At 54.3% G+C, this 21,721-nt stretch overlaps 1 protein-coding gene across 5 annotated transcripts; it reads left to right on the forward strand.

Moving 5' to 3' along the window:
• The first annotated feature begins 218 nt into the window (after positions 1–218).
• On the forward strand, positions 219–21,230 carry STARD3 (StAR related lipid transfer domain containing 3). Of its 5 annotated transcripts, XM_016164723.2 has the most exons (16): positions 219–347; positions 4,966–5,104; positions 11,774–12,046; positions 14,753–14,830; positions 15,208–15,285; positions 15,403–15,456; positions 15,864–15,981; positions 16,206–16,304; positions 16,540–16,595; positions 16,981–17,073; positions 17,787–17,849; positions 18,018–18,113; positions 18,495–18,574; positions 18,666–18,770; positions 19,918–20,011; positions 20,473–21,230. In XM_016164723.2, exons 3-16 carry the CDS (start codon positions 11,825–11,827, stop codon positions 20,575–20,577), a joined length of 1,341 nt encoding a protein of 446 aa, XP_016020209.2. In that variant the 5' UTR covers positions 219–347; positions 4,966–5,104; positions 11,774–11,824; the 3' UTR covers positions 20,578–21,230. The 5 variants fall into 5 exon arrangements, with proteins under 5 accessions (XP_016020209.2, XP_016020213.2, XP_016020212.2 ...); XM_016164727.2 differs by lacking the exon at positions 16,206–16,304; XM_016164726.2 differs by lacking the exon at positions 14,753–14,830.
• The last annotated feature ends 491 nt before the right edge of the window (positions 21,231–21,721 follow it).

A 21,721-nucleotide genomic window follows, 5' to 3' on the forward strand; every position in this document is an offset into this window, starting at 1 on the left:
AGGTCTCTTTTTTCCTACTGTGCTAGGCCTATGTGAGCCAATAATGACGATGCACTTGGGCTTTTTCCCCATTCCCTCGCCCTTAGGAAGAACCTCTGGATGTTTAACTTTAGCTGCGGCTCCCACTTCTGGCCCTTGGGAGTGGTGCCAAAGGGCTTGGGGGCGGTGGCTGAGGCGAAGGGGCGGGGCTGCAGCCTTACGCACGTCCCGGTTCATTCTCGGGGGCGGACTCAACAGCGGAAGTGGCGCTGCCGCGAGATCCCCTTCCGCTCCGAGGCCCTGCTGGTGCCGCGGAGCCGGACAGCTACTGGGGCAGAAGAGTCGGGGCGGTGGCTGACATGGAGCAGGTGGGTCCAGCAGAGGTCACTGGGACTGGGTAGTGCCACGAGGGTTTTGTCTTGCTAGCAGATCCCGCCTCCCTGCCTGGTGTCCGTTCTTGGTTCCGTCCGACCCTCCCCACACCCCCCTTGTCACAGGTTCCGCCCCCTTCCTCTGCTCGGCCTCCTTCTGTTTGTGCGTGTTTCGAGGGGGCGGGGGTCTTCAAGGCTGACCTTCCGCGGCCCGCCCACCCAGTAGGGCCTCCCTGTTCACTGTGAGGGTAGAGGCCAGGGGGATGGTATCTGGGTATTAAGGGCAGGAGTTGGATATAGGGAGGGGTCAGGGATTCCTGAATATTTACACGTTTCATGTAGGTCTGCGTCTCACAGACATCCGGTCTCCCCCAACTTCCTTTGGAAACCGCAGCGAATAACTTTCTAATTGACATAAAAAGGGCCCTTTAAAGTATCTTCCTTGAGTTCTTAGAGGTGCATAAAACTGCTGACACTAATTCTTAATTGACATAACTTATACGTGCCCCCATCTCCCTTTTTTGGATTGCTCCGCATCAGCGTCTCCTTATTTTCTTCTTACTGCTCTGACAGAAGTACCGTTTCAAGTTCTCCTCTGCGCCAGCCCCTCGGTACACTAAATCTGGATGGTCATCTGTGTACTCCCAGAGTTTCAGCTTTACACTGTCTAAATATCCAAACCTCCCAGATCTACAACTTCAGGGCAGCCCCTCTCTTGAGCCCCAGTACCACTTAGACAGCTCCACTTCAGCTGCAGCTCGCTGTATCTAAACTTGAATTGGTCTTTTCCGCTGCAGACTCATTCTTCATCTGCCACCCATCCCAGCCAGAAACCTGAGCATTATCTCCTCTCCCTCACTTTTCACATCTAAGAGGAGACCTAGTCTAGCTAACTTCCTGAACATGCTTCATACCTGGCCTCACACCTTCATCTCTTCTGTTACCACCTTTGTGGATGTGTTTCTTACCAGAACGACTGCAGTGGCTTCCCAGCAACTTCCAGTCCTGGCTGCCTGCAACTCAGTCTCCAAACTGTAACCCTTGTGATCCTTTTTAAAAAGTCTCATAGTGTCACAACTTTGCTTAAAACCCTTTGATGGCTTTTCATTGCATATGGGAAAAGGTGAATTCCTAGCACAATTTACAGAGCTCTCTATGATCTATGTCTCCTATATACACCTTAAGGTCCAATAATATGACATTGCAGGATGTACATACCTTGCTATTTCATGTTTCTTTGCCTTTGCACGAAAGCCCTTTTAATCTGCCTAGAAAACCTTTTTTTATCTGATCTGCCAGGGTACCTTCAATTTGTGCTTCAGTGCTTTGCTCAGGCAGCCTCTGGATCATCTTCTCCCCACCCCCAAAGGCTAAATATTGCCTTTCTGTTCCTACAGCACCCAGACCGTATACCATAGTGGTTATGAATGCAGACTCCTGACTCAGAGTTTCTAGGTTTTGATACTGTTTAGTGACCTCGATGAAGTCAGTGCCTCAGTTTTCTTATTTGTAAAATGGAGATAGTAATGCACCTACATCATAGTTATTGTGAGGATTAAATGAAATAATGTGTTTATATGACTTAAAACAGTGAGCACGTAAGTTCTCAGTAAATGTTAACTATTGTTTATATAAGGACAATATAGAGCAGTAGTTATGGCTTTTAATTTCACAAGCTGTTTGAGGACAGCCGATACAGCTTACTTCTCATTCTGTCTCAGAGGCCCAAGTCCTGGCTCTTTGTAAATAAGTAAAATGCTGGAGTGGAGGGCATCGGGGCCAAGATCCACATTTAGCAAATGATTCAAGAGTGAAAAAGACCCAGACTCTCAGTCTGCTCAGGAAATGAATCTAGAAATGGATGTTACATGGCAAGCATTAATTCTAGAGAACTGTGCATGAAGCTCTGGGAATTCGAGGCAGAGAAAGGCCAAGGATGGCTTCGCAGAAGAGCCGACAATTAGTGAGAGGCCTCAGTGCAAGAAGATGAATTCACCAGAGAGAGATGAACAGCATGAGGGGCTCAAAGAGTGGAGAGCTGGGTCCTCTGAACAGAGCTCTTGCTGAGAGGGGACAGGGTAGCAGAGGTAGGCAGGAGGAAGAGACAACCTCCTCTGCTAAAGTTGGGTGTTTTTTTCCTCACTGGCCATGAGGAAGTGCCCCTTTGGGTTATGAGCCTACAGGGGCCATGCCCTGGGGATGTCTGGATCATGCCTAAGGAGTTACCTGATGTCTGGGGGCAGACCCCCTGGGGCGGGGTCAGCCAGTGAGTTGGTTTGTGCTTTAGACCTGAGGTTGGGGCTTAGTTTATGCTGCTTTGCCTGCCTGGAATGCCCCCAGCGATAGATACTCTTCAATGCCTAGGTCATATGGCTCCTCCCTGTGGCTTTCCCAGCCTCACCTACTCCAGCCTGGGTCAGATGCTCCTTTCTCTGGGAGCCCATGGTCCTTTGTTCGTTCTTCCCTGAAAGCGCTGATCACAGCATGGCACCGTTTGTTTTTTTATCTATCAGCCTAGCCTCCCTTACCAGACCCTGAGCTGCCGCATGTCGCCAGGGACTAGCACAGTGTCTGGCTCACTGTAGGCTTTAGCATATGTGTGCTGCTTTAAACTGGGCTCTCACACAACTAGAGTTGTGCACGTGAGACCAAAAATCCTGTACATTTGACAGTTCATACTTGTTTCATTGAGCGACAGAGATTGTTGGCTCCATTTCACGAATGAGGAAGCTGAGACTTGGCAAGTAAGGTCAAAATCGTTCAGCAGAGACTGGCTCCTGACTCCTGATTGCAGGTCCATAGCTTTCTCCTGAAACTGCCTCAGGTTCTTAGATCCCAAAGGGACATCTGCCACATCAGTGGGACAGGCGACAAGTAGGCCATTCCATCCGACCAGTTGTGTATCCCCCTGAACTTTCTCTGGCGGGAAGTGACTGATCCTGGCTTTTCTCCCTTCTGGGCTGGTGCTGGGAGGAGTCTGAGCTGAACCACTCCCACCCCTGCGAGTACCCTTCCCTTGAGTGGGCTGATAGGACTGAGATCTCTCCCGGAAGATGACTGGCCCCTTCTAGACTGACCTTGAGAACTTGACCCCATTAGTCCTGGGTATTACATAACAGCACTAAGGGGTGGGGTGAGGCCTGACTCACCAGCCCCTGAGTAGGCCAGCGTCATAGAATCACAGAGGTCGGGGCATCCCAACATTTAACGGGGCCCGTCATGTGGAGGGGGCAAGAGGGCTGAGAAGATCTCACATTGTTAGAGTTTTCTAGTAAACTATACCGTCAGAACTTCCCGGGCTGGGGAGGGGTGGGTACAGTGATGAATATAGTTTCTGTTTTGGCTTGAGTCTTCCCTTTCCATTTCCCCAGAAGGCAGGGAGAAATGGAGCCCAGCTTCAGCTCTGATGTCTGATTTGAGCACTGTTGCCACGTCCTCCTCCTTCAGAGAACTTCCCAAACCCTCTGCGGATGAAATAGAGTAGGGGCCAGTCAGCCAAATGTGCCAAGGCTGATGGCATGGGCCACTGAACCCTGAATTACAGGAGAGCCTAATATGTGTCATGCTGGGTCAGCTCCCTGAGGCCAGGGCCCATCCTTCCATCTAGCAGTACTGATGGGACCCTCAGTTTGGGCAAAGTGACCACACTGGACATGCCTAGCCCAGGGCCTTGCCTCTAACTCTACCCATGGCCCCAAATAGTAGTAGTAGTTACCATTATTTAGGCACAGGCACTTTACATGTGTTATTTCTAATGCTGTAAAGCAGACACTATGTCATACGCATTTTATAGGTGAGACTGAGGTACAAGGAGTGATTTGGTCAAGGGCACACAACCTAATAAAGAACAGCCTTGGATTTTTGACTCCAGATCTGTTGACCAACTTCAAACCCATACCCTTTCCCATGTTCGGCATTACAGGCCACACACCAGTAAACTTACTAGATATGTACCATGGCCAGACTCTGTGACCTGGGCCTCAAGCATTCAAGGAAAGATGACTGTGAGGCTCAGGTCTGTGTGTAAGGGAAGTACTGAACCAGAATTCTGAGATCTGTGCTTAGAGAAGTCTGGAGGGCAAGGGAGGGCTTTGCCCAGGGGGTGACATTTGTACTGGTCTCTGCAGAGTCGAGAGTTCTACCCTGGGGGAAGATGTCATTCCAGAATGAGGGAACAGGGGTATTATTGGAGGCACAAAAGGAAGACAAGTCAGCCATGGGGTGCGCTGGGAGCAGCCAGTGGTCGGGAGAGTGTTAAGGGAAGGGTATTACCCTCCACAGGGTCTTGCTCAAGAGTAAGCCGAATCCTCCCTCCTTGACTTTTGCTAAGGAGTTTAACTCACCTCCAGTCCTCTCCCTGCAAGTCCAGGCTCAGGGAAGGGGAGGGGAGCAGTCACCCTGCCTGAGGGTGTCCAGGAAACTAGTTCCCCTTGCGTGCTGCTGGAGGAGGTGCCCGGGCTCTGGGCAGGGCGAGACAGCAGAGGGTGGAATCTAGCTACTGGAGAGGCACTCTGGACTGGGCAGGGTGCGTGTGCATGTGCACCTGTACAAAAGGGTGTAAATAGTCCTTCAACACATTTCCTGAGTATCTGCTATGAGCCTGGTACCATTCTAGGTGCTGGGCACACAGCAGCGAGAATAGCACTGCGAGTCCCTGCTCTCATGAAGTTTGCATTCCAGTTCGAGAAGACAGGCAGTAAACACAGACCACTAAACATACACTGAGGTGATAAGTGCTGTGGACAATAAGCAGGGTAAGTGGATGAAGGGCGGGGCTAAATAGAGAGTTCAGGGAAAGCCTCACCAAAGGGGCATAGGGGCATTTACAGAGACCAGAATGGAGGGAGGGAGCAATGCAGAAACCTGGGGGCGGGGGGGGAGGGGGGGTGCTCCAGACAGAAGACAGCAGCTGCGAGATCTCTGGAGTGGGAGCATGTCTGGTGTGTCCAGGGAACTGAGAGGGACCACCTGGCTGCAGCAGAATGTTCAAGGGGAAGAGGGGTTTGGAGACCAGGGTGGGTACATTGGCCATTACTCTGGCTGAGCTGGAAGCCATTGGAGGTTTGGGGCATTGAGGGCGGGGCGTGGTCTGACTTTTCTCTGATCACTCAGGCTGCTGTGTTGAGAATAGACTCGGGACGAGGACAGGGTGGTGGGCAGGAAGCTGTAGCACGTGAGAGATGGCAGCCCGGGCAGGCTGACAGTGGTGGTAGTGGTGAGCAGTGGGCAGATGCTAGCTGGATTTTGAAGGAAGAGCCAACAGGATTTGCTAATGGTTTGGATGTGGAAAAGGGGACACTGGGCTCTCCACAGGCCCTGGCTGGGTGGGTGTTAATCTCTTTGGGGTCTTTTAACACCCCACTCCCTGGCCAGAAGAGGCTCTGGAGGCAGCAGCTGCATTTGGGTTTAGTAGGTCCCCGTCCATCGCAGGGGGAAGCCTGCATGCCTCTGGGGTCAGCTCTGCCCTATCCTGGCTGGGAGACTGGGCAGGCCTTTCTGAGCTGTAGTCTCCTCTGTCTACTCATCTCTGCAGTTCCTGGGGGGCGGGCAGTGACGAGTAAAGGAGGGGGTCTGCAGCGTGCTACACAGGCCACTGCCAGCCAGATTCGTTTCTTCTTTCCTGGCCCAGATTTGTTTCTTCTTTTCTGGTTGGACTGCAGGCCCATCTGATCTGCTCTCCTCCCTCCCCGAACCAGCTTCCTCCCAGGCTGGCCATCCACAGGACAGGGCCAAGGCCAACCTCTTCCACACCCAGAGCCTCTGCCTCCTTCCATCCGTGGATTCACCATTAACCTGGGCATTAACAGGGCAGCTTGACCCAGAACAACCCCAGCCCTGGCCTAAAGTCATCTCATGGAGGCAGTCAGAGCTCAAGACTGTGTCTTTCTCTAGAGAAGAGGCAGGGATGTCATACTAGCTAACCCTCTGTGTCAGGAACTGTTCTAGGCCATTGCATTTAGTAAGTCATTAATCCTTAAAATGCCTGTAAGAAGTAAGTGTTGTTGTCATCCCCATTTTACATAGGAGAAAACTGAGACACAAATGGGTTCAGTGAGTAGTAACATTGGAAATCCAGGGTTTGAACCTTCTCCTGGCATGGAGTCCGGTTCTTTCTCAGCTTCACTGATTCCTCCTGATTCCTGCTGAGTTTGGGACCCACTGGGAAGTCCCTGTGACAGCGTGGAGCTAATTCTAGTGTTTCCTGAGGATGCAGAGAGAGGGAGGTGTTAAGAACTTGTGTCCACTGCGCCCTTGGCCCCAGGAGAGGGTTTGGAGAAGCCACACTGCCCAGAAGTGAGGATTATTTTTGGATATAGATGAAACTTGTTCTCCTATCCTGGAGTCACAGAACACAGCTCTGTGGAGCACATCCTAGCTGGAACTTGTACAGTTTGGCCCAGTCCTCCAGAAGAAGTTGGGAGGTGGGAAAGGGCAAGGAGACTCAGAGGTGGCACTGGCGAATGTCTTTTGAGCACTTACTCTGCACTGTTCTGTGCACTTCCTGTGTATTGCTGTCTCCTCCGATTCCCTAGACAGCCCAGGATCAAGACAGGTGTCCCCAATTTCCAGATGCAGCCTCTGAGGCTTGCACAGAGAGTAAGTGGCATTGTTCAGATTGCAACTTGCCTTGGCCAGGAAATGGCGGCTGGGGTATTGAGCTGCTGAGAGATGGCCGGGTTGTGACTGAGGGCTGGCAAGGACCCCATCTGTACCCCTGCCACCTAAGAACTGCAGAAATTGGGAACTGGCGGTAGATGGGAGGAGAGAGGGGAACTCGGATCTGCAGTGGGGCCAGACAGGGAAGGGGTAGTATCAGAGATCAGTCCTGGCACTCCCCCTGAGAGCCTGTGCAGAGAACCAGGACAGCTCCCCCCACTTCCTACCCCACCCACACCTTGGAGTTCACCTTTGTCTGGAGCTGGAGTATCTTGGCCCTTTTTATATATAGATAGGGCACCTGGACTGAAAGCTCAGAGAGCTTGCTCTGGGTCACCTGGCAGGTGAATCGTAGATCTCAAATTTGAACCCAGGTCTTTTGGGGGATTTTATTACATGTCACTGTACTATATAAGCCCTCCCCCCCCCACACACACACACTTAAATTCTCTCTCACCTGAATGGTCTTGTCAGCTATTTAATCCATTTAAACCACCACTGACCAAACATCTGCTATACTTCCTCCTGACACTCTCACAGATGCCAGCCCTAGAAGGTAGCAATTATTGTTGCCTTTTTTATTGTGGTAAAATATACATAGCATAACATTTACCATGTTAACCATTTTTAAGTGTGCCGTCTGTGGCATTAAGTACAGCAGGTCCTCAAATAAACGTTGTTTGGTTCAACATCATTTCATTATAACGTTGCCGTGGGAACTTAACTCTTGTTTATATCAATTAGCCTGTGGTAAAATTAGTTTCATTATGCATCGTTTCACTTAAAGTCATAAAACCTATCAGTGACATTGAGGATTTACTGTGCATTATTGTTGCCTTTGTTTAATGCAACTGAAGAAACCGAACCTCAGAATGGTTATATTCGCCCCAGATTGCACAGCTAATTAAGGGCAAACTGAGATTTGAACTCTGATTTCAGAGTCCAGTTCTCTTTCCAGAATGTCAGCTTCCTGCTATTGTCTACCCTGAGTCTGGGGCCCCACCAGTTGCAACTGGGCGGTACTAGCTCCAGTTGCAACTGGGCGGTACTAGCATTTCCTGGGGTAGGAGAAGGCCTGGGAGGGGACGGGAGGGCCCGTGCCCACCTCTCCTTTGCCTCGGGAGTTTTCTACTGTGCCCAGAGCCCTGACTTGGCTACTCCTCCCTATTCCTTTCCTTTCCAACCTTGGATGATGAAACCTCCAGCTTCCTTCCTCCCCCCTCCCACTCTCCCCAAGCCTTAGCAGCTCAGCTTCCGCAAACACACATTGAGTGTCAAGTCTGCAGCCATCCCAGGCGGGCTCCTTCACACCACACGTGCTGTTCCTCTCCTGACATCTCTGAAGGCGCATGGGAGGGGCCGGTGACAGCAGGTGGTGGGCTTGGCGGGCGGCGGTGGGGGGTGGTGGTGTGATACTCTCAGGGGGCTGGGTGGCAGCTCTGCTGTCTCCAGCCTCATAACACTCATCCCTGCCTCTCCCCCTTACCAGGAGGGTGGGTACTGTGGGGTGAAGGCCATGCCTAGCTGTTCTGCTGGCACTGCTACCTTCCACCCTCAAAGGCCAGAGAACAAGTGCTTCGGGGACGGCTAAGGACAACTCCAGGCCAAGATGATTTTCACCTCTTAGACTGGAAGGTGGTCTGAGGGAGCTGAAAGGTGTTTTGAAGTCATCCGAGTGGGTGCACCCAAGGAGGTGCCTCAGGGTAACCCCGGAGTTTGAGGAAAGGCTGACTGGTGGGGTTCTGTGGCCATCTTCTATGGCAGGCCCCATAATAGCCCTGTTTTCATCTATGTTATATAGTAAGGTTTTCTTTTATATTTTTAAGTTTCTCTTAAAGGGGTTTTTACAAACCATTGACCTTTTTCCTTGGTGAGAAGGACTTGGCCAAAGTTACTTGGGATTAGTGGCTGTGCCCAAACTGGGGCCCAGGTCCTGACTCCTAACCAGTGCTTCTTCTGCTCTCCTCGGGCTTATTTGGACTCTGAGCTGCTTTCATGGGGGGAGGGCAATATAGCATGTCCCCCTGCCCCGCCGACTCTTGGCCAGCCATCCCCACCCCTGCTTCAGAGCCCCCATTCTTGGCTCCCACAAGCCCTCGCATCTAGAGCTCCCAGGCTCCCCGACACCTCTGCTCTCAGCCCCATCTATGTCTCTCGCTTCACCAGGGATGTCTGGGTGTGTGAGTGTCAGTGCTGCCGCCGCTCTGAGTGCGTCTCACACCCAAGCTTCTGCCACCCAAGTCCTGTCCCCAGGGAGGGAGAGAGAAAGTCAGGGGGAAAGACAGACACAGGAGCAGACTAGGAGTAGGAAAGCCATAGCACCCTGCAGTGAGATAAGGAAGAAGGAGAGAGAGAGAGAGACAGAGCGAAGGCAGATGGAGAAGCGAGAGAGCTAAAGAGAGGAAACGTGAGAGAAAACTGGAGAAATCTGATGGTGATGGAGAGTAAGACATAAATGGGAGAGAGATGGGGAAGGAGACTCGGGGCAAAATAAAGATGGGCACGGGAGAGGGAGTACAAAGACACTTACAAAGAGAAGATAGAAAGGTAGTTTGTGAGACAGACAGGAAAGGGGAGAGATGGAGACAGGTCTGGCAGGAGACAAGAGGCCTTTCAGAGACAAGGAAATGTCATGTGCCCTGGAGCTGCAGCCCTGTCACAGTGAGGGATGCGCTGATCTTGCAGTCTGGCACCAGGTCTGGCTGATCGATGTTGGGGGGTCCCATTGCCGGCAGCCTGTCACATCCGTCCTCTGACATCCTCCCGCTAGAGCTGGTCCCAGCGTTCCTTCAATACCCTCCAGATGAGCTTGTCATGGGGACCTCCAAGAGTGTGGTATTGGGTGGGGGGCGGTCTTGGGCTGGTGCCTTTGCTGAATCATCAGCTACTGTCCGTGGGGGCTTGTGCAGAAGCAGAGGAATGGATGAACTGGCTTGCTCAGAACCTTTTGCTGTTCCACAAACTTGGGGCTTGTTTTGGACCTGGTAGATTGAGGGGGCTGTGGCAGGTATTGGATATAGCAAAGGTTTAGAGGAAACAGTGAATCAACAGAGAGACTGGTTAGATCTTGCCTTCCCAGGTCTGGGACAAGCATCCAGGGCTCCCCTTCCACTGGCCTCCAAACCTGTCCCCTGGTGCTGACCTGTGAGAAGACTGAGGGAGACTTGATCAAGTCCCAGAAGCTCAGGCCCCTGCACACTGAGTCAATTCTCTGGCTCTAGACTCAACCTTTCCTTCTCCCACCCAGGGAACCAGGCCTCTTAGGGCCCCTTGCCAGCCACTTGGTGGAGCAGAGTCCTCAGGCCCAAGGGCTGCAGGGATGGAGTGCCCTGGGACCTCTTTTGTCTCTAGGGTTCATTAGCATTTCAGCTTCATAGTTGCATAGGCAGTTAAGGTTTGGGTAAGTCCATTCACTTCTCTGAGCCTTGGCTGTCTTATCTGTAGAATAGGAAGAACCATCCTGCCCTGTGTGGGCATGAAACATGGTCATGGGCCCAGTGCTATGGGCTGTGGAGCTCAGGGCCAGCCTTGTCTAGTGGCTGGTTCTTATTTTCTTAAGGGTTTGTGCTGGTCCTCTGCTGCGTAGCATGTTGCTGAGGCCCAGGAGACCCTCTGCATCATCCATTTATTCAATAATCAATCATTCAGCACCTGTTCGGTGCCAGGCATTGTGCTAGGCACTAGAAGACAGCAGTGACCAAGTCAGGTAAAGGAAGAACAATAAATTGAAGAATCTGTATACATGCCATTGCGACTGGGGACAGGAGGGTGGGAGACTCTTCTGAGCTGCTCGTCGAAAGGACCAGGTAGAACATTCCACACGGCAGCTGGGAGAGTTAGGCCCAAGGTCCCGAGGCAGGACCGGACTGCCACATGTAGGGACCTGAAAGAAGGCCAGGGTGGCAGTGGGAGTGAGATGTGGCAGGGGTCCTGCGAGGAGCTGTGGGAGGAGCGTGGCAGAGCCACACCCCGCAGAGCCTAGATTACAAGGGCAGGTGAGGAGGGCGCTGTTATCCCTGGACTTGTGGGAGCCTGGGGAGGGTTGTAACCTAACTGGGGAACAGCAGGGTCTGATTTATGTTTCGAGAAGCTTACTCTGGCTGTTTTGTGGGGAAGTGGTTGTTGCAGGATGAGAGAAGCACCCATTAGGAGCGTGTTGTAGTGTCCAGGAGAGAAACGGCGGTGGTTGGGCCTGAGGTGGGGGTGGTGGGGTTGGAGCTAGAGAGAAGGGACCAAGATGTCCTCCCTCCATACCCACTGTCCCAGCGCAGAGTGCTGCTCTAGAAGTCCCTCCCAGTTGCCATGGATTAGGGGGTGGGAGAAGAGGGCTGGCTGCTGGGAGGGAATGTGGCTTTGTGCTTGGGAAACAAAGAACAGAGCTTGGGGCCCTCTTCTCCTGGGGTGGGGGCAGGCTGAGAGGCTGTTGACAGGACCAGAGGCTGAACCACAGGGCTGGGTTTGGCAGGAGCAGGCTGTGCCCCCAGGCAGTGGGGAGGACCCCGGAGCCCTCCAAGGGTGAACCGTGGGGCTCCTGGGCTTTGCAGGGGGTGGTGAGGAAGGAGGACAGTGAGAGGGATGCTCAGCCCCCTCCAGCCTGGAAGTCAGGCTGCTGGAGGGAGTTTGAGCAGAGAGAGCCCTGGGCTGTGGGGTTGGGAGGGGGAGGGCCTGTGTTTGGAAACAAATGGGGTCCCTGGGGGCTGTGTGTGAAGGGATGAGGAAGTTAACACGACCTCCAGGACCCTGACATGCATGATTCTCCCCTGCAGCTGTGCCACTGAGGCCCCGCCCTCCCCGCCTTGAGGCGGGGGCCCACCAGGATGAACAAGCTGTCTGGCGATTTGGCCCGCGACTTGGAGCGCAGCCTGCCAGCCGTGGCCTCCCTGGGCTCGTCACTGTCCCACAGCCAGAGCCTCTCGTCGCACTTTCTCCTGCCGCCTCCTGAGAAGCGCCAGACTATCTCTGATGTCCGCCGCACCTTCTGTCTCTTTGTTACCTTCGATCTGCTCTTCATCTCCCTGCTCTGGATCATTGAGCTGAATGTGAGTAGGGCGAGGCCATGTTGGGGGGCACATTCGAGCCTCAGTTACTCCATCTGCCACATGGGAGGGTTGATTTCCCGGTAAAATGAAACAATGCGAAGAACTCACCTTCCAGAGAAAGAAAATGGAGCTCAGAAGGGTTGAGCCATTTGTTCAAAGTCTCTCAGCTAGTAATGTGAAGGAGGCAGGGTTTGAACCCAGAGCCTCTGGCTCTGGAGTGAACACTCTCAATCTCTGTGCCTTTCTGTCCCCCTAGTGGACACTCTTGAGAAAGGAGGAGAGACCGCAACCAGCTCTGGTTGAGCTATTGAAACCTCTGTCTTCCTCCTGCCCTACATTGCTCTCTGGCTTCATCCATTCACTCCTTTGTTCAGCAAACGTGTTTTGAGCTCTTGCTGTGTCCCAGGCACTGTGCTGAAACAGAGGGTACAGTGGGGAGCAAACCAGTAAAAATTCCCAGGTGCCGGTGGCTTTTAGCTCTCCCTCCCCATTTCGGACACTCCTCCATTGCCTCCCAGTTTAGCTTTCTGGGTTTGATGAGATGCCACTTAGCAGCCTGGAGATGGAGCTGCCTCTCGGCACAGGGGCAGCACCCCCCGCCCTCTGTGCAGTGCTTGGCAGCTGGCGGTGAGGTCCGATCTCTGGGCACTGACAGGCAGAGTAGGACCTGACCACAGAAGCAGAAGCTGTGGGAGCAGGGCATCCCGGTCGGTCTTATCCCAGCTTCTTTATAGTAACTGGGATCTCTGCAAGGTAGCATTTCTGAGCCTGGCCTCAGTTTCCTTCTACAAAATGAGAAGGTTCTGGATGACAGATGACTTTTCTGCAGGTCCCAAACTCGGATGACAGGAAGATGATGACTTTGTTGATAGAAGTGAGGAATTTGGAGAAGGTGCTGGTTTAGGAGTGAAGAAGATAATTTTGATTCTGGGCGTGTTGGGCTGGAGGACAAGGCAGAGGTCTCAGGTTGACTGTCCTTTGTCCACAGAGATGAACTGACACCTTCAGTGAGATAGAGCCACAACCACAGGGGACCTTAGGGACCATCTTACAGATGAAAGAGCTGAGGCCCAGCAGGGCTGTTCAAAGAGCTTCTGAGGCCTTCGCATTCTTCCTTTTGAAGGTCCCATCCAACATCAAAGGAAGCACTGAAATTTACCCACATCCTTCATTCGATATATATTTTCTTGCCAGAAGAGAGCTGAAAAATATTTTGATTTTACTTTTGAAATTATCTCGCTGTATCGGGTGTAATAGCTCAGCAGTCATCATGCATACTTGGTAATTCTTGCAAAGGGAAAAAACATAACCTCCAGATTGTTTTCAGATGTAACGAAAAGTTTCAGAATGCTGGATTTAACAGTTAGAGTTAGCATAATATTTCATCTGGTAAACAATGAAAATTTTTACTTTCAATTTTATAGTTTTATTTTCGTATTTTGGAGCTTGTATACTTTTAGTTCTCTAACAGACCTTGTGGCTACGAGGACCCCAGCAGGGTTACAAGTCCTGCGCAAGGTCTCATTGCCAGATACTGGCAAAGCCGAAACTGGGACTCGGCTCTCCTGAGTCCCGATGCGGTCAGCTCAGGCGGGTACCCAGGTGGAGGGAGAGTGCTTTGTAAAGAGCTGTGAGGGACAATGACCGTTAGGGGTGGGAGGGGCTGTGGAGCCCAAGCAGGAGCAGTTTAAGGAGGAAGAGGAGAGCCTGGGTAGGGTGGGATGGGGTGTCAGGCCAGGGGATGGGGGTGCTGGACTCTGGAGGGCTCAGGGTGGTCTTGAAGTAGAGGCATGTGGAGGGGATATGCAGGGCGTTTCTAGCATCTGGTGGCGGGGGGGGGCTGTCCAGACTGCCGGCTCCCTCTTTGAGCGTCAGAATCACCGGGAACTTTATAAAGTTTTCAGATGCTCAGCTCACCTTGAGATTCAGACTCAGTGGTCTGAGCATCTGTCTCTTTAACAAGCCCTCCACCCCAAATTCAGATCATTTGCCAGAGATTAGCAGCCTCTGTCTAGGTGGCCCTGAAAGGTCTTCCCCCTCAGGCTGCAGTCTGGCTCTTGGCATTCTTTCAGACCCTCTCACTCCCTAGCCAAGGTTTCAGGGGTCGCATTGAAAATGTGTGGGTGGCGAGGGCAGGGACAGGGGCAAGGACAAGTCTGCTCACTCTCCATGCCATTCTCTCCAGCAGCGTGATGGATTTTACCTATTAAGCACAAACCTAATCAATTGATTTGCCACCTGGGGCTCCGTCTGACACCACTGCCCACCCCCGGCCCCCATCACCCGAGACGGATGGTTGGCTGGGAAGGTGGGCACTGCAGTTGTGGGAGGGAGATGAAATTATGTGAGGGGCAGGCTCCCAGCACCCTGTCAGCCAGCCCTACCTACCTGCATGGGGCTCACTGCCTCCCCTGCACGGCCCCGAGGCCCTCCAAGCCTACCCCTTCCTGGGCAGTGTGCCCATGAGCGTGCTGAAGCCCAGCCTAGGCCTCCTGGATCCTTAGAGGAACAGTATCAGTGCTGGGGTCCCAGGCCCCTGGCTGAGCTCCCTTGGTGCTTCCGGGACCTCCTTGGGCAGTGGCTTAGCACTGACAGCCTCTCCTCCAGGTTCCACCCTCCCCCTGCCTCTTCCCCATCCCGGGAGGTGAGGGGCAGCCCCAGGGACCGGGTTTTGCCTGCAGAGCTGTTTGTATCTCCCTCTTCCAGACCAAGACAGGTATCCAGAAGAACCTGGAGCAGGAGATCATCCACTACAACTTTAAAACTTCCTTCTTTGACATCTTTGTGAGTGACCTTAGGGTCCTGGGGGCAGAGAGGGAGCAGGGACATGACTCTGGCTGGACTCTCTTCTTTCGGAAATGCACATCCTCACCTGATCAGGGAGACTTGGCGCCCATCCTCAGGGAGCCTTCAGTCTTCAAAACGTTTCCTAAATGAGACCCTTCAGAGAGCCCCCAGTCGGAGGTCAAGACAAGGCCCCTGTCCAAGAACACATCTGAATTGTCCTGAAAGAAACACTGACCCCGCCGTTTCCTCCTGCAGCACGCACACCCACGTGGAGGGAACCTGGGGGAGCAGGACTGGAGGGGGAGGTCAGCCCTCAGAAGGGGTAGGTGACGTCGGCGTGCCTGTGACGGCTCCCCCCCATCTCTGGCCCCCAGGTCCTGGCCTTCTTCCGCTTCTCGGGACTGCTCCTGGGCTACGCGGTGCTGCGGCTCCGGCACTGGTGGGTGATTGCGGTAAGATGCCACTTTCCTGGCAGTTCTGGGGACCTCGTGGGGCTGGTGCCAGGGAGGGGATGGAGGAGGACTCACTCCCCAGCCCGTTTCTCCTTTCTCCTTCCTTCCCTTGAGCAGGTAACCACGCTGGTGTCCAGTGCCTTCCTCATTGTCAAGGTCATCCTCTCTGAGGTCAGTGGCTCTGGGTTTGGCTGGTCTGGTGGGTGTCTGGCCTGAGTAATGGGCCTCTCCTCCTAAGAAGGGACCATGTTTCACATTTTGGGTGTCTGTCCCTGTTGTCAGGGTTGAAGTGAGGGGATATCCTGTCCTTCGATGTTTCTAAGGAACCGTCTTCACTGGCTGCGTCTACTTGCCCCCACTGCAGCCTCGAGAACAAAGTTTTTCATCCTCCATTCTAACCTCAGTTTATCCTGTGGTAGAATTCATTAATCCATCTCAGAGGCACGTGCCATAGAGGGTCCCCAAGCAGCTAGTACCAGGGAAAGGGATGTACACCAGAGCTGATAGCCCAGGGAGGGGTCTCCGCTCTGGGTTTAGGATGGCCCTCTCCCATGGAGCTCAGCCCCCTCCCTCCACAGCTGCTCAACAAAGGAGCTTTCGGCTACCTGCTCCCCATCGTCTCTTTTGTCCTTGCCTGGTTGGAGACCTGGTTCCTTGACTTCAAAGTCCTGCCGCAGGAGGCGGAGGAGGAGCGATGTGAGTGCTAGGGGTATGGGGTGGGGGACAGTGAGGGTCATCTGAGCCCCAAGAGAGAAGATTTTTCAGGCATGAGAGCCAGTTCTAAGCCATTTCTGAGCCATCTTGCCAAGTCGAACAGCTTCCAAGAGCCTAAGGGTGAGCCCCGGGCGGAGGGTCCCCAGGCTGCCAAGGTTTGACTGTTGTTGGTCTGGAACAATGGCTGCCCATGTCTGCTCTCCCAGGGTATCTTGCTGCCCAGGCAGCTGTCGCCCGCGGACCCCTACTCTTCTCTGGAGCTCTGTCCGAGGGCCAGTTCTATTCACCCCCAGAATCCTTTGCAGGTGATGGGTTGGTGGGTGGGGAACTGCCTTCAGGGAGGGGCTTTATAAGGAGTGGGGTAGGCTGGGTCTATTCTTTCTATTCCTTCTACGGGCTCCGTGGGGGAAAGCCAGCAACCCCCTCGCCCCCCTCACACACTTCTTTCCCCCCACATCCTGTGTTTGTACCAAACCCCACTCTCTCCCCACACCCTCTCCTCACCTCTTCCCATTGTCATCTGAGCTTGTTCTCTGGCAGGGTCTGACAATGAATCAGATGAAGAAGTTGTTGGGAAGAAAAGCTTCTCTGCCCAGGTATTTGGCTGCCCACCCCACCCTACCTTCTGAGTGGGAACCTGGAGAAGGGCCAGTTCTGGGCTCAGATAGGGTAGACAGGGGCTTCCCAGCAGAGGGTGGACCTCAGCAGCCCAAATGCCAGTCAGTGTCCATTTGAGCATCAACGCCACTGTCTGTCAGGCCCACTGGTCTGCCTCATACCTGGGGACCAGTGGGAGCAGCCGCAGTCACAGCTCTTGGCCCTAGGAGCCCTATAGGGCCCAGGAGACCGTCTTACACTCCATGTCTGGTCAGGTCAGCCTTCCACGAGACATGTGTGGAGTGTCTAGAGAAAGAACCAGCCACAAACAAGGTGGGGTGCAGGCCCAAGCCTGACCCCCTCTTGCCTCCCCTCCCTTGCTAGGAGCGGGAGTACATCCACCAGGGTAAGGAGGCCATGGCGGTGGTGGACCAGATCTTGGCCCAGGAGGAGAACTGGAAGTTCGAAAAGAATAATGTAAGAAACCTCTCTCCCACCTGACCTGCTCATGTGTGTTGGGAGTTTTCACTCCCTTCTCTGAGGTCTGAGCAATAAGACTCGGGTTGGAACCATATCCCTGCCGCAGGAGAGCAGGAGAGGGGGCTGGGCCCTGGGGTCAGCCACTTGGCAGGAGGTCAGGCTGGATCGGGTGTTTCCCCTGCCTCCCCCCACTGCTCCCCCCTCCCCATGACCTCCCCCCAGCTTCACCTCCTGCTGCTCTGCTCCCTCAGCTCAGCTTTGAAGGGGAAGCCAGGCTTCTGCCCTGTGTCTGGTGTTTTGTTTCATGATCAAAACAATATTATCTAAAAAGATGGCGGAGAGCTTGGAAAACAGGAGAAACATCCCTTCCCTTTCCTTTCTCTGGCCAGTTCCTCTGGCAGCCCTTGTCGGCCTGGAGACGTGGTTCTTCGTGGTCGCAGCCACAGCTGTGTTTCTGTCTTTTAACTTGATATCAAAAGCCTTTCTCTCCTTGTTGCTGGACATTAATCAGAAGCACTGTTTTTTGGGGGGTTTTTTGTTTGTTTTTTTAATGGCTGCTCTAATATCTGCAGACTCTTAGAGTTTTCTGCCCTGAGTTGTTAAAAACCTGACCTACCTGTCACCATTCCGGCTCCAGCAGCCCACCTGCTACCCCATACCCTTCCCCATCCTCCTCCCACCTCCCTGCTACCCTTCCATTCTTCCCACAGGAATTTGGGGACACCGTGTACACTATCGAGGTTCCCTTTCATGGCAAGACATTCATCCTAAAGGTGAGTGAGAGAAGTGGGTGTTCTGGAGTGTCCTGGAGCCTCCTGCTCTGTCTGGGACTCCAGGATGGGGCCAAGGGGTACTCTGGCAGGTTTCTCCCCACCAAGAGGGAAGGGTAGTGTGCCCAAGCATAGCTGGCACCACCCAGCCCTCCACCTGCTCTGTCCCAGACCTTCCTGCCCTGTCCCGCGGAGCTGGTGTACCAGGAGGTGATCCTGCAGCCTGAGAGGATGGTGCTGTGGAACAAGACAGTGACTGCCTGTCAGGTGAGCCGAGCCAGGGGTCCCGACCTTGCTACCTATCAGGGCAGAGGCTGAGCAACGTGGTAGGTCAGGGCAGTCATGCCCCAGCATGACCAGTTACCCACAGGGGGACCTGGGTCATGTCATTGAACTGTTCTCTGCCTAGGCTTCCTCATCTGTAAAATGGGGATGTTGGCGACAGCGCCTCGTGGAGAGGGTCAGGAAAGTAGAAAGGAGTAGTGCTCAGAGTGCCAGGCCCAGCACTCACGAATGGGAATGGCTCTCAGTAAAAGGACCTGAGCAGAGAGCAGGCTGGTCTGGGGGGTTCTCTGAGGTGCTGAGACCCTGTGTCTGGGGTTCTCCTGGAGTGGCCTGCAACCTCACTTCTCTCCTGATGGCCCACAGATCCTGCAGAGAGTGGAGGACAACACCCTTGTCTCCTACGATGTCTCTGCAGGGGCTGCGGGTGGTGTGGTCTCTCCTAGGTGAGTAGCCACCAGGCTCCTTTTCTCAAGCAGGCCTCCTGTCCCTGCATTTTGGGCTTGGCACCCCCTGACCTAACCCTCCCTCGCCTAGGGACTTTGTGAATGTCCGACGCATCGAGCGGCGCAGAGACCGATACCTGTCATCGGGCATTGCAGCCACCCATTGTGCCAAGCCCCCGACACACAAATATGTCAGGTGAGCCTTGCCTTGCCCAGGCTCTTCCCCGCCTGCCCCTCCCCTGGTGGCTGTGAGGACAGGGCAGGGTACAGCACGTACCGCTGGAAACTGTGTCCTGCCGAGACCTCCTTCCTGTCCCCTATCCCACTGGGCTTTGCCCCTCCTGGCCCCTAATCCTGCTAATCAGCAGCTCTGTCTCCTGGAGACTTAGGGAATAATGGCTGGAACCATGCCACCTACGCTGGAGGGCAGCTCCAGGGGTAGAGCCGGGAGCCACGAGGCCGTGCTGGTCCAGGTGACCTGAGCAGGAGGCTCTGCATGTTGGAGTTTCACCTTCCTGCCTGAGGAGACTCTAGGCCCCTTTCCTGCGCCTCTCCCCACCCCACTGACTTGCCTTTCTCCTGGAGCTCTCAGAAGTCCCCCCAGAGGAAGAGGAGTTAAACGTTCCTTCCTGTTGTGCTGGGGCATTCTGCAGTTCGTTCTGTCTAATCTTAGACTCCAGTACTGCAGACAGCCTTCTCCCAGATACCCCACTCTTCCCTCATCCTTCCTGGGGTTCTACAGAAGAGCACTGTTCTTTGAGCATCAGACTGGGACTCTGGTCCAAGTAGCACCACAAACTTGCAGGGCGACAGGCAAATTCTTCTCAAAATGCCAAATTCCTTATCTATGGAGCGGGCTTAGGAGTGCTCTGTGGAGCTTTGGGCAAATTAAGTGGCCACAGGATGTGAACCAGGCAGCCCAGGTTCTGACCCAGAGGGTGCACCCTCCTGGAGCCCACCAGCACTGCACTGCCTCCCCTCCCCTGAGTTTGGCAGGGGTGAGAACTGTCCAGCCAGCCCACCCCCTCGCAGCTAGACTTGGACCTAGACTCATTGGACAGAGTAGATGAGGATTGGAAGGGTGGTGAACTCCTTGCCACTAGGGTGTGCAAACATTGGCAGGCTGTTATAAAAGGGTTTAAGCTTTACAGTGGGTGGGGATGGAGAGCTGTGGCCTCTGGGACACCTGTTCTGGTCCCTGCTCAGGCAGGGTAGCAGTCACTAGACCCTCAACTCCCTTCTCTCTTCAACCATAGTCCAAGATGAGCCAAGAATGGGTTGGGGGGTGCCAGGGGCTTTGCCTGGCTCCAAGGTCTCGCCTGCAATGGTGCCTCTCTCCTTAGGGGAGAGAATGGTCCTGGGGGCTTCATCGTGCTCAAGTCAGCCAGTAATCCCCGTGTCTGCACCTTCATCTGGATTCTTAACACAGATCTCAAGGTGGGGGTGCTAGGGCTGCAAGGCAGGCTTGGTGGAGGGGAGGAGGCTCTGCTTTGGGGCTCCCTGCCCTGCTCAGGGTCTCTGCTACTCTCCACCTCTTTTCTTACTATCTAATTTGGGGCAGGGTCTGGGTGGTCATCTCACCCTGAGCTGCTAGAGGGCCTGTGCCTCCGGTTTGTTACCTCTGACTCTTGAGGCTCCTAGGAGGGGTGGCTGGCTGCCAGCCCAGCCCTTTGTGGGTCTGTTTGTTTGGCTAGAGCCAAGACCTGGGCACAGCGTGTTCTTCCTGCCAGGGGTGAGGGGGAGAGGGGGGCCTATGCTGCATTCCAGAACTGCACCTGCATTCTAGCCCAGAGTACTCCCCGCTGAAGCCAGTTGCTGAGAAAGGAGTGGCTGCTTGGGGGGAGCCCCTGCCGAGGCCAAGCTGGCCTGGGCCTGGAACTTCTTCCCACCTTCCCTAGGGCCGTCTGCCCAGGTACCTCATCCACCAGAGCCTCGCAGCCACCATGTTTGAGTTTGCCTTCCACCTGCGGCAGCGCATCAGAGAGCTGGGGGCCCGGGCATAACCATGCCCCATCGCCGCCCTGCGGGCCAGGGCCCTGTCACCACAGCCTCCAGAGCCAGAGGAGGGGCCGTGGGGCTGCCCATGGAGGACCTGGCCTCAGGCAGTGGGAGAAGAAGTTTCCTCCCATGGCAGCCCCCTGGCCCCAAGCTACCACCCTCCACCATGCTTTGCTGTGCCTGGGAGCCACAGCCTTGAACAGGTTGTACGGTAGAGCATCTGGATGCTGGGGCCCGGTCACGGAAGCAAGTGGGGTCTGTCCTGCTGCTGTTTACATGATGTCCCCACCTCCTGGAGGCTCCTCTTTCCCCTGCCTAGCCACTGGCAGGGTCTGGAATGGGGGCCTCTGACTTGGTGGGTGAGGGCTGGGTCCCTGGGCAAGATGGAGGCCAGAGGAGCCTGGTCACGAGTGTGAAGGTACAGGAGCCCCTTCATCTGCCTGCTGTGTCAGCACTTTTTTTTTTTTTTTTTTTAGCATTATTTAAAGGGTCTGAGACATTTTTCCACATGTACTTGTGGGGGAGCAGGTGGAAGGTGGGGATGGTGGGCGCTGGCAGTGAACCTCTGCCCCGCCCAGGTTCTCTCCCTTCCCCCAGGGCCTCCTTGGGGACCTTTGTAATTTGAGCCAATTAAAAACATGAACTCAAAAAAAAGCAACTCTCCCAGCCTGGCCTCTTGAGGGAAGAGGAGGGCAGCACCACGCAGGTGGGTAAAGAATGAGCCACTGCCATGGCCAGATACATGACACACCATCTCACACCCTGGAGCTAGTGGGGACCCAGTTCCGGGAACCTCACCCCAACCCCTCCACACTCACACATGTTCCTGAATGGTTCAGCTGGGCAGATGACTGGTCAGAGAAAAATGTTCCCCCCCTCTCCCCCGCCAGGCTTCCTGTGAGGAAAGGTCAGGTTAAGGTCTCCGGTCCAGCGTTTGGGAGGAGGCAGGGGAAACCAGCAGCACCCACGGCAGGCCCTGCTATTCCTGGGGTCCCAAGGCCAGTGGGGGACAGGGGAACCTGGAGGTGAGGCCTGGGCCTCCTGGTTACAGAGGCACCTCTGGGATCTCTGCCTCGGGCTTGGGCTTTGCTCACCTTCCCCCTCTGTCCCGCCATACTCAACTAGGGGCAGCACACTCCCTGGAGTTGG

Source organism: Rousettus aegyptiacus, unplaced genomic scaffold (genome assembly GCF_014176215.1).
Source record: "Rousettus aegyptiacus isolate mRouAeg1 unplaced genomic scaffold, mRouAeg1.p scaffold_m13_p_6, whole genome shotgun sequence".
Lineage (NCBI taxonomy): Eukaryota > Metazoa > Chordata > Mammalia > Chiroptera > Pteropodidae > Rousettus > Rousettus aegyptiacus.

Bases quoted from the DNA above. Each gene is read 5' to 3' on its own strand.
- STARD3 (XM_016164723.2), top strand. From the start codon at position 11,825: ATGAACAAGCTGTCTGGCGATTTGGCCCGCGACTTGGAGCGCAGCCTG. The intron at 18,575-18,665 runs GTGAGTAGCCAC...TCCCTCGCCTAG, and splicing joins GGTGGTGTGGTCTCTCCTAG to GGACTTTGTGAATGTCCGAC. The intron at 20,012-20,472 runs GTGGGGGTGCTA...CACCTTCCCTAG, and splicing joins TTCTTAACACAGATCTCAAG to GGCCGTCTGCCCAGGTACCT.